Genomic DNA, 12,602 nt, shown 5'->3' with positions numbered 1-12,602 from the left:
GGTCAGAAGGGTAAGGTACCTGGAGTTTGATGGGTTCAAAGGAATTAAAACCTAATTACTCTGTCTCAGTCCTCAGGCACTGTACAACCCTTATGGGTTTAGTTCTTCCCTATGATTATATTAATGATTCCTTTTATTTATCAAGCGCAGTGTTACCCCTTAGGGTTTACCACTTACCATTAATATGTAAATTAATAATCACTTGAATGGTCTGTAGTGTTGACCAGTTGATAAATTAGACTCTGGCAACACTGCAACATATTATTATGAAGATGTTTCTGCAACAGCGGCTTTAAATTGAAAGATTTGCTGGTTATTGTTTGTAAGAACGGCGGCCGCCTCCCACCAACACTGTGTCACCTTAGTTATTGTTTGTAACAACGGTGGCCGCCTCCCACCAACACTGTGTCACCTTAGTTATTTTTTTGTAAGAACGGCGGCCGCCTCCCACCAACACTGTGTCACCTTAGTTATTGTTTGTAACAACGGCGGCCGCCTCCCACCAACACTGTGTCACCTGAAAAATAAATAAATGTAAACTTTTCTTTATTTTACATTTAATATTTGATACAGAAGGGTTACTAGCCCCTTCGTGCTATTATTTAATATTTGATACAGAAGGGGTTACTAGCCCCTTCCTGCTATTATTTAATATTGATTCAGAAGGGTTACTAGCCCCTTCCTGCTATTATTTAATATTTGATACAGAAGGGGTTACTAGCCCCTTCCTGCTATTATTTAATATTGATACAGAAGGGTTACTAGCCCCTTCCTGCTATTATTTAATATTTGATACAGAAGGGGTTACTAGCCCCTTCCTGCTATTATTTAATATTTGATACAGAAGGGGTTACTAGCCCCTTCCTGGTATTATTTAATATTTGATACAGAAGGGTTACTCGCCCCTTCCTGCTATTATTTAATATTTGATACAGAAGGGGTTACTAGCCCTTTCCTGCTATTATTTAATATTTGATACAGAAGGGTTACTAGCCCCTTCCTGGTATTATTTAATATTTGATACAGAAGGGGTTACTAGCCCCTTCCTGCTATTATTTGATATATGAAACAGAAGGGGTTACTAGCCCCTTCCTGCTATTATTTAATATTTGATACAGAAGGGGTTACTAGCCCCTTCCTGCTATTATTTAATATTGATACAGAAGGGTTACTAGCTCCTTCCTGCTATTATTTAATATTTGATACAGAAGGGGTTACTAGCCCCTTCCTGTTATTATTTAATATTGATACAGAAGGGTTACTAGCCCCTTCCTGCTATTATTTAATATTTGATACAGAAGGGGTTACTAGCTCCTTCCTGCTATTATTTAATATTTGATACAGAAGGGGTTACTAGCCCCTTCCTGCTATTATTTAATATTTGATACAGAAGGGGTTACTAGCCCCTTCCTGCTATTATTTAATATTTGATACAGAAGGGGTTACTAGCCCCTTCCTGCTATTATTTAGTATTTGAAACAGAAGGGGTTACTAGCCCCTTCCTGCTATTATTTAATATTGATACAGAAGGGTTACTAGCTCCTTCTTGCTATTATTTAGTATTTGAAACAGAAGGGGTTACTAGCCCCTTCCTGCTATTATTTAATATTGATACAGAAAGGGTTACTAGCCCCTTCCTGCTATTATTTAATATTTGAAACAGAAGGGATTACTAGCCCCTTCCTGCTATTATTTAATATTTGATACAGAAGGGATTACTAGCCCCTTCCTGCTATTATTTAATATTTGATACAGAAGGGGTTACTAGCCCCTTCCTGCTATTATTTAATATTTGATACAGAAGGGATTACTAGCCCCTTCCTGCTATTATTTAATATTTGATACAGAAGGGCATACTAGCCCCTTCCTGCTATTATTTAATATTTGAAACAGAAGGGATTACTAGCCCCTTACTCCTATTATTTAATATTTGATACAGAAGGGGTTACTAGCCCCTTCCTGCTATTATTTAATATTTGAAACAGAAGGGATTACTAGCCCCTTCCTGCTATTATTTAATTGATACAGAAGGGCTTACTAGCCCCTTCCTGCTATTATTTAATATTTGATACAGAAGGGGTTACTAGCCCCTTCCTGCTATTATTTAATATTTGACACAGAAGGGCTTACTAGCCCCTTCCTGCTATTATTTAATATTTGAAACAGAAGGGATTACTAGCCCCTTACTCCTATTATTTAATATTTGATGCAGAAGGGGTTACTAGTTCCTTCCTGCTATTATTTAATATTTGAAACAGAAGGGATTACTAGCTGCTTCCTGCTATTATTTAATATTTGATACAGAAGGGCTTACTTGCCCCTTCCTGTTATTATTTATTATTTGATACAGAAGGGCTTACTAGCCCCTTCCTGCTATTATTTAATATTTGAAACAGAAGGGATTACTAGCCCCTTCCTGCTATTATTTAATATTTGATACAGAAGGGTTACTAGCCCCTTCCTGCTATTATTTTATATTTGATACAGAAGGGCTTACTAGCCCCTTCCTGCTATTATTTAATATTTGAAACAGAAGGGATTACTAGCCCCTTACTCCTATTATATAATTGATACAGAAGGGGTTACTAGCCCCTTCCTGCTATTATTTAATATTTGATACAGAAGGGCTTACTAGCCCCTTCCTGCTATTATATAATATTTGATGCAGAAGGGCTTACTAGCCCCTTCCTGCTATTATTTAATATTTGATACAGAAGGGGTTACTAGCCCCTTCCTGCTATTATTTAATATTTGATACAGAAGAGCTTACTAGCCCCTTCCTGCTATTATTTAATACAGAAGGGCTTACTAGCCCCTTCCTGCTATTATTTAATATTTGATACAGAAGGGGTTACTAGCCCCTTCCTGCTATTATTTAATATTTGATACAGAAGGGCTTACTAGCCCCTTCCTGCTATTATTTAATATTTGATACAGAAGGGCTTACTAGCCCCTTCCTGCTATTATTTAATACAGAAGGGCTTACTAGCCCCTTCCTGCTATTATTTAATACAGAAGGGCTTACTAGCCCCTTCCTGCTATTATTTAATATTTGATACAGAAGGGCTTACTAGCCCCTTCCTGCTATTACTTAATATTTGATACAGAAGGGGTTACAGCCCCTTCCTGCTATTATTTAATATTTGATACAGAAGGGGTTACTAGCCCCTTCCTGCCATCATTGTAGTCGCCTCTCACAACATGCATGACTTGTGAAACAAGGATTCTTCTCCACTTCCCCATGGTGATACAGCTTCAAAATAAAAACACCCAGGTGTTGCATATATAACTAACTCATTATCCTAATAATGATGTAATCATGAAGGATGTTAGTAATATAAATTTGTTGCAGGTATTAGATGTGGATAATGTTGACCTGGTTATGGGTAAAGTGATGGAGGAAGGTCCTGTGTTGGCTGTAGCTTTTCAAGCCCAACAGATAATGTGTCTTCGTAATAACAAGCAAGAGGTCAGTTACTTAATGTGGTGTGTTTATACTTAGTAACAACAAGTGAGAGGTCAGTCACTTAATGTGGTGTGTTTATACTGTCTTAGTAACAACAAGTGAGAGGTCAGTCACTTAACATGAAGTCTTTAGATTATTTCAACATGCTAACCATCTCCCACCTAGGTGAAGTGATCAAAAAAAAAAAAGGGGGGAAATACTTTCACTGTCATTCAATCAATCACTGTCATGTTAGAAGTGTGCTGAGATCACAATTCAGATGACCCTCTGAACTGTAACATCCCCACCCATCCTTCATTGTATAGGCACTGTATTTCTACCACCAGGACTGCAACATTCCCACTCATCCTTCAGTGTTGCAGACACTGTACTTCCCACCACCAGGACTGCAACATTCCCACCCATCCTTCAGTGCTGCAGACACTGTACTTCCCACCACCAGGACTGCAACATTCCCACCCATCCTTCAGTGCTGCAGACACAATACTTCCCACCACCAGGACTGCAACATTCCCACCCATCCTTCAGTGCTGCAGACACTGTACTTCCCACCACCAGGACTGCAACATTCCCACCCATCCTTCAGTGCTGCAGACACAATACTTCCCACCACCAGGACTGCAACATTCCCACCCATCCTTCAGTGCTGCAGACACTGTACTTCCCACCACCAGGACTGCAACATTCCCACCCATCCTTCAGTGCTGCAGACACAATACTTCCCACCACCAGGACTGCAACATTCCCACCCATCCTTCAGTGTTGCAGATACTGTACTTCCCACCACCAGGACTACAACATTCTCACCCATCCTTCAGTGTTGCAGACACTACTTCCAACCACCAGGACTGCAACATTCCCACCCATCCTTCAGTGTTGCAGACACAGTACTTCCCACCACCAGGACTACAACATTCTCACCCATCCTTCAGTGTTGCAGACACTACTTCCAACCACCAGGACTGCAACATTCTCACCCATCCTTCAGTGTTGCAGACACTGTATTTCCCACCACCAGGACTGCAACATTCCCACCCATCCTTCAATGTTGCAGACACTACTTCCCACCACCAGGACTGCAACATTCCCACCCATCCTTCAGTGCTGCAGACACAATACTTCCCACTACCAGGACTGCAACATTCCCACCCATCCTTCAGTGCTGCAGACACAATACTTCCCACCACCAGGACTGCAACATTCTCACCCATCCTTCAGTGTTGCAGAGACAATACTTCCCACCACCAGGACTGCAACATTCTCACCCATCCTTCAGTGTTGCAGAGACAATACTTCCCACCACCAGGACTGCAACATTCTCACCCATCCTTCAGTGTTGCAGAGACAATACTTCCCACCACCAGGACTGCAACATTCCCACCTTCATTGTTGCAGACACAACACTTTCCACCTCCAGGACTCAAGTCCAGCTAACTTGTTTTCCCTTCAAAAAGGTTAGTTTACTCACACTCCAACAGCAAAGTAAATCATACAAAGTACTGTAATAATGAGGAACGTCAGTCACTTTGTGGTGTGTTGAAAACTGATCACTATTGATGTGTAATTATTTTAATATATTTTTTGGAGCTTTTAATAGTGGCCTTTGTATAGTAGGACCCTTCCATGGTGCCTTGATGCTGGTGAAGGGCTCTTGATGAAATGAAGCTCCCTTCCCTTGGATCAGACTTGATCACCTCACATTCCCTAGGCATGGTATGACCCCATACTAATTATTTTTTTTTTTGTAAACTTCCAAAAAATAAATCATTTTCTTATAATTAAATTTAAATTGAAAAAAATTAGTTAGCATAACAAGCTTTCAATAACTTGAAAGATGTAAGTCTTCTGATCCAAGGATTTAGAGCTACCCTTCCCTTTCATAATTCATAGATCATAGCTGACCATTTTCCCAGCACTACCTCATAATGGTGAGTGTTGGAGAGTGAGGTAACCCCAGCACTACCTCATAATGGTGAGTGTTGGAGAGTGAGGTAACCCCAGCACTTCCTCATAATGGTGAATATTGGAGAGTAAGGTAACCCCAGCACTACCTCATAATGGTGAGTGTTGGAGAGTGAGGTAACCCCAGCACTTCCTCATAATGGTGAGTGTTGGAGAGTGAGGTAACCCCAGCACTACCTCATAATGGTGAGTGTTGGAGAGTGAGGTAACCCCTGCACTTCCTCATAATGGTGAATATTGGAGAGTAAGGTAACCCCAGCACTACCTCATAATGGTGAATGTTGGAGAGTAAGGTAACCCCAGCACTACCTCATAATGGTGAGTGTTGGAGAGTAAGGTAACCCCAGCACTACCTCATAATGGTGAATGTTGGAGAGTAAGGTAACCCCAGCACTACCTCATAATGGTGAATGTTGGAGAGTGAGTAAGGTAACCCCAGCACTACCTCATAATGGTGAGTGTTGGAGAGTGAGTAAGGTAACCCAAGCACTACCTCATAATGATGAGTGTTGGAGAGTAAGGTAACCCCAGCACTACCTCATAATGATGAGTGTTGGAGAGTGAGTAAGGTAACCCCAGCACTACCTCATAATGGTGAGTGTTGGAGAGTGAGTAAGGTAACCCCAGCACTACCTCATAATGGTGAGTGTTGGAGAGTGAGTAAGGTAACCCCAGCACTACCTCATAATGATGAGTGTTGGAGAGTAAGGTAACCCCAGCACTACCTCATAATGGTGAGTGTTGGAGAGTGAGTATGGTAACCCCAGCACTACCTCATAATGGTGAGTGTTGGAGAGTGAGTAAGGTAACCCCAGCACTACCTCATAATGGTGAGTGTTGGAGAGTGAGTAAGGTAACCCCAGCACTACCTCATAATGATGAGTGTTGGAGAGTGAGGTAACTTTTATGAAGGAGTTCAGGGAAACTGGTTAGCTGGACTTGAGTCCTGGAGGTGGGAAGGGCAGTGTCTGCACACTGAAGGATGTTACAGACAGAGGCTACTCTGATTTGTAGTGTCAGCGGTCGTCTGACAAGATGGTGATTGAATATATGATGGTAAATGTATTTGCTGTAGGTCAGCCTACATTACCTTGGTGGAAGACTGTTGTTAAGATACAGACAAAACTATGATCTAGTCTTGTGGATGACTAAATACTCTAGAATATGCAACATATGTTGTTCTTGCCTTACCACATACCTCTGAGGGATTTCCTACTTTGTTCCGAGTCTGACCTGCAGTCAGACTTCATTGTTTACTACTTTGTCAAATAGGCTGTTGGTGCTAGCATCAGCAGGCCTGTAGATCCAGCACAACCTGCTTGATTTGTCACTTGTAGTAGGAAGTGTCCAATTTTTCCAGTGAAACTCTGTACCTCTAAATCACTTGCCAGGTAAATAACAATAATATTCCAGCAGAATAAAGTCCCTTTTTTATTTGTAACTTCTTCAAGGACAACAACTTGATGCTTGATCCAAGAAGATGGTTCTATCTTACCGTCTTCAAGGATGACAACTTGATGCTTGATCCAAGAAGATGGTTCTATCTTACCGTCTTCAAGGACGACAACTTGATGTTTGATCCAAGAAGATGGTTCTATCTTACCGTCTTCAAGGACGACAACTTGATGCTTGATCCAAGAAGATGGTTCTATCTTACCGTCTTCAAGGACGACAACTTGATGCTTGATCCAAGAAGATGGTTCTATCTTACCGTTTTTAGGATCTAACTTATGACCTATTTCCCCAATACTGTATGGCCAACACCGATGTTGTATTTCGTCACAATATTAAGTCAGTTTGTTTTGCCAACAGAAAGTAATAATTCAGTACAAATGTAGTATAATGAATTGTTTTACCGCAGGTTGTGGAAGGTGACCCCAGTAAGGTGCTGAGAGTGCAGTATGTGTGGGTACTATGTAGGGACCAAACAGAAGTCAACGCTCGTGCTGCTTGGAGAATACTCGACCTCTCCGCTCAGAGTACACAACAATTTGTATAACCCTTGTAATAAAATGTAAAGCATTTTTTTTTTTTAGTTTGAGCTCGATGTAAGTTTAATTACTACTGCAGTAGTTGTTTATATTTGTGAGGGGTGTCATTCAATACATTTTTACCATTTTATATGGTATTACTGGAGTCAGAATGTCACTTAAATATTTCAGATAAAAATGTTGATGACTGGAGTCGTAGGTACAAAATTGGAATCCATTGAGCTGTTAATTTTGTGTAAGTGTCTTAATTTAAGGAAAATATCTGAGATTAATTTATTTTCATAAAGTAACTTATTGTTAATGAGTAGAAAGCATCTGAGAATAAAGTACAGGAGACCTCTAACTTATGGGAACATCCACACACAAACCAGCTCCTTCAGCAATAACATTTGAGAACACTTTCCTGGGTGTTGATCCAGTGTTACAAATGTATGGCACACAAACATTCTTTGTAGTATTATTGTTTTCCATCATAAATTAGGTTTCATATTACAAAGAACTTAACAAGTAACAAAAGATGTGACTGATTCCGGACTAAGCAAAATGTCACGCCAAGTTTGCCCTCTTAAGTACGAGTTATTTATGATTTCTTCCAGCCAGAGTTAATGGCACTTTTTGTTCTTTATGAACAATTTGCTTGTAACTTACCACACTAAACTTATTTGTAAGTTACAGCACCAGAAATACAAATTGTTTATTAGTTAGGGAAGCCTGTATTTTGAGGAATTTCTTCACTGTAAATATACACATTAAGTCTCGCAAAGAGGTGTATTAATTAATTATTAAGTTATAAAAAGCATCCTGTCCATGGGAGAAGTGGAACAGAATCCTTCCTCCGTAAGCTGTGCGCATTGTAAGAGGCAACTAAAATGCCGGAAACAAGTGGCTAGTAACCCCTTCTGTATACATTATTAAATTTATAAAGAGAAACTATTGTTTTTATTTTTGGGCCACCCTGCCTCGGTGGGATACGGCCGTGCGTTGAAAGAAAGAAAAAGCATCCTACCTTCTACCTTGAGGAAAGTGGGAGGTAGCCTGCAGGATGGTTTGCTATGCTCACCTGCACCACAAACCCACCATTCCACCAGTAACCTACAATATTTTGCTGAGTGGACAAAGCACCAGCAATTTGTACATAGTGGTGTAGGGATGAATTCTTGTACAGTGGACCCCCGCTTAACCCTTTGAGGGTCGACAGGCCCTCTCCGAAACTCGTTCTCAGGGTCGGCCAAATTTAAAAAAAAAAAAAAATTATTTTTTCTTATGAAAAGATAGAGAATCTTTTCCCGATCATAAAGACACCAAAAGTTTGAAATTTGATAGAAAACTTACGGAATTATGCTCTCGCAAAGTTAGCGGTCTCGGCGATGTTTACGCATCGGCGATTTTGCCCACTTTGAGCCCCATTTTCGGCCAATTTCACTGTACTAGTCGACAAAAAACATGAATATTTCGCTAGAACTCCATTTTTTCTATCGAATGGGTGCAAGAAACCACTCATTTATGAAATTCAACTATCCAGTACAGTGGTCAGAATTTAGCAATTTTGCCAATTTCACACAAATTTCAAAAGATGCCAATTTCCGAATAGGGTCCAGAATAAACAAGAAAGACATTCCTGGCACTAAAATGACATTTCCTCTAGTCATTATTCACGTCTCAAGGCCCCTCTTATATTCTTTTGCTTTCCACTTTGAATTTTTATTTTCACAAAAAATATAAGATTTACTGTTATGCAGACTACTGCATTAGTGTAAAAAATGGTATAAATATTATTGGTGCACTTGTGAAAGAATATTAGACTCACCAGTTGACGTGTATTGCACGCTTGGCACGATTTATTTACTTTTGAAGTTTGGTAAAAATCGAACATTTCTGCTACTTTGAGCTCAATTTCAAGGCACCTTTCTTTGTAAAACCAGTCAAAATCATCTCTATTTCTGTAATATGTCTTCCATTCTATAAAATAAGACCAAGAAAACTAGAATACAACAATAAATACCATACGAAAATACGCTGCAAAGTCGCTGATTTGTTAAAAAAAAATGGTCAAAGTTTTTTTTTTCTCATTATGCACTGTGTGCTGCAGGATTTTTTTTAGACTGTGCACACTGACCACATAGACCCATTCTTTCATATGAAGGCCTACCAGCTTTCTCCCACTAGATTTGAGGCCGCTAGAATTTATGAGTACTAGTACGTCAAAAACCCCTACGCGTAAGACGTACTAGTACGACGAAAACCCTCAAAGGGTTAATGATCACCTCCCAATGCGACCAATTATGTAAGTGTATTTATGTAAGTGCGTTTGTACGTGTATGTTTGGGGGTCTGAAATGGACTAATCTTATTCACAATATTCCTTATAGGAACAAATTCGGTCAGTACTGGCACCTGAATATACTTCTGGAATGAAAAAATATCGTTAACCGGGGGTCCACTGTACTCGTAAGCACTGTCCTACTGTATAAACAGAAGTTGAAGTTGACAACAGTCGAAAGTTAACTTAGCTGTATTACAAGGATAGCGTCTTCGCCCATGAGCTGGTAGGACATAACTGTCTACGTCAAGAATTGGAAGATCCTGGAGCTCGAGTTACTCCATAATGTCTGCATCTTATGTTAGAAAGTCTCCTGGAACAACGGTATGCGGACAAACAACAGTTCCCCAGCAAGAGTTGATGGAAATGTGTTTATGGATTGTAACAGGAATATTGTCAGTGGTGTTAAGAATATTGTGGGCTTACCTAGCATTATGCACCATAACAATGGTGTTAAGAATATTGACTGTGGGCTTACCTATAGTGGGAAAGATAGTCTATGAGAGATGTTGGATGAAGAGTAAATAATTTATTCCATGAGGTACTGTCAAACTTAGAGTTGTAGGAAAAGAAATTGTCTCCTGGTTGAGAAGGGTGAGAGGTACTATATTTTATGGCACACAAGATGCTCCAGTGTGCCGAGGATGCTCACCTTCCCGTTCCTGGCACACAAGATGCTCCAGTGTGCCGAGGATGCTCACCTTCCCGTTCCTGGCACACAAGATGCTCCAGTGTGCCGAGGATGCTCACCTTCCCGTTCCTGGCACACAAGATGCTCCAGTGTGCCGAGGATGCTCACCTTCCCGTTCCTGGCACACAAGATGCTCCAGTGTGCCGAGGATGCTCACCTTCCCGTTCCTGGCACACAAGATGCTCCAGTGTGCCGAAGATGCTCACCTTCCCGTTCCTGGCACACAAGATGCTCCAGTGTGCCGAGGATGCTCACCTTCCCGTTCCTGGCACACAAGATGCTCCAGTGTGCCGAGGATGCTCACCTTCCCGTTCCTGGCACACAAGATGCTCCAGTGTGCCGAGGATGCTCATCTTCCCGTTCCTGGCACACAAGATGCTCCAGTGTGCCGAAGATGCTCACCTTCCCGTTCCTGGCACACAAGATGCTCCAGTGTGCCGAGGATGCTCACCTTCCCGTTCCTGGCACACAAGATGCTCCAGTGTGCCGAGGATGCTCACCTTCCCGTTCCTGGCACACAAGATGCTCCAGTGTGCCGAAGATGCTCGCCTTCCCGTTCATTCTCCTTCCAAGTTTGACTGCCTAAATTTTGGAAAAAAAAAAAATATTATTCATGGTAATGGTAATAAAGTTATGTTAAGCCTTAGACATTACACGTAAAAGCACGTATTGATGGTTCATTCTGGGTTTTTTTATCACTGGTGCAGCTTACTGGCAGATTTGCTAGCTGACTGGTAGGTTTGCCAGCTTACTGGCAGGTTTGCCAGCTGACTGGTAGGTTTGCCAGCTTACTGGCAGGTTTGCCAGCTGACTGGTAGGTTTGCCAGCTTACTGGCAGGTTTGCCAGCTGACTGGTAGGTTTGCCAGCTGACTGGTAGATTTGCCAGCTGACTGGCAGGTTTGCCAGCTGACTGGTAGGTTTGCCAGCTGACTGGTAGATTTGCTAGCTGACTGGCAGGTTTGCCAGCTGACTGGTAGATTTGCTAGCTGACTGGCAGGTTTGCCAGCTGACTGGTAGGTTTGCCAGCTTACTGGCAGGTTTGCCAGCTGACTGGTAGGTTTGCCAGCTGACTGGTAGATTTGCCAGCTGACTGGCAGGTTTGCCAGCTGACTGGTAGATTTGCTAGCTGACTGGTAGATTTGCTAGCTGACTGGCAGGTTTGCCAACTGACTGGTAGGTTTGCCAGTCATAAAACAAATTATCATATATAATAACATGTGTAAATTACCTAGGATAAGCCCCAGAAAAGTCAGAGAAGTGACTTATTTCCACTGGGTCTCCGGTGTATCCTTGATTTTCATTGTTTGTGTATATGTGCTGGTTCTTCAGTTTTATTGTGTTTGGCAATATTTTGTGTCTTTCAGTGTCACTTGTTTTAGCTGCAGTTGTTATGCAAGACACATATGCAACAGTTAGGTATATTGCATATGTGTCTTACCTAACAACCTGTCGGTATTTTATACCATTTTTAATACATATTTAGTTGCAGTTGAACATTGGATGACACGCACTCATGTGAGTCATGTACAATACTTGACCTGTACCTGACTGGTCATGTTCTCTTTCTACCCAGTGTCTGGATGCGTGCAAGTGGATGTGGCTATGGCTAGGACTGCATACCCTGATGAATTTAGTGCCTAGTTATGATCATACCCTGATGGGTTTAGCGCTCCCCCAGAACAATAATACAATACCTTGAATCAAGCCTGAGTGCCTTCCGTTCCTGGGGTGAGTGTGACCCCAGTGGGGCACCACCCATATGGGTTTACCACTTACTATTACCCTGAAGGCTGTTGAAGGGCTCTTAATCCAAGAAATAAGATGCTAAGTGACCTCCTATGGGTTTAGTGTTTTCTCCCGATTAATGGTATTCAAGACAGCGCTGTATGACCCTGGTGGGTTTAGCGCCTCGATGACTTCCATTGTTTGAGTGTATGATCCATGACTCCCCTACCAGGACCTTGGTAGGGGACCTAACAGGGGTGTATGACCCCCTGCCAGTGACAGCTTGGACCCTGGTAGGGGACCTAACAGGGGAGTATGACCCCCTGCCAGTGACAGCTGGGACCCTGGTAGGGGACCTAACAAGGGTGTATGACCACCTGCCAGTGACAGCTGGGACCCTGGTAAGGTACCTAACAGGGGTGTATGACCCCTACCAGCGACAGCTGA

At 41.8% G+C, this 12,602-nt stretch overlaps 1 protein-coding gene across 5 annotated transcripts in view; it reads left to right on the top strand.

Moving 5' to 3' along the window:
- LOC128701017 (mitochondrial import inner membrane translocase subunit TIM44) overlaps positions 1–8,349 on the top strand; it is a 62,626-nt gene extending 54,277 nt beyond the window's left edge. For 2 of the 5 annotated variants that reach the window (XM_070079961.1, XM_070079962.1), the window contains exons 9-10: positions 3,353–3,469; positions 7,290–8,349. In XM_070079961.1, the coding sequence (XP_069936062.1) occupies positions 3,353–3,469; positions 7,290–7,427 (255 nt within the window). In that variant the 3' untranslated portion in view covers positions 7,428–8,349. Of the gene's footprint in view, positions 1–3,352; positions 3,470–4,684; positions 4,921–6,879; positions 7,242–7,289 lie in introns of those variants that run through there. The other 3 variants (XM_070079960.1, XM_070079959.1, XM_070079958.1) reach the window with 3 other exon arrangements.
- The last annotated feature ends 4,253 nt before the right edge of the window (positions 8,350–12,602 follow it).

Source organism: Cherax quadricarinatus, unplaced genomic scaffold (assembly GCF_038502225.1).
Source record: "Cherax quadricarinatus isolate ZL_2023a unplaced genomic scaffold, ASM3850222v1 Contig58, whole genome shotgun sequence".
NCBI lineage: Eukaryota > Metazoa > Arthropoda > Malacostraca > Decapoda > Parastacidae > Cherax > Cherax quadricarinatus.
The sequence above is the reverse complement of the archived record's forward strand: the minus strand, read 5'-3'. Positions and strand labels throughout refer to the sequence as shown.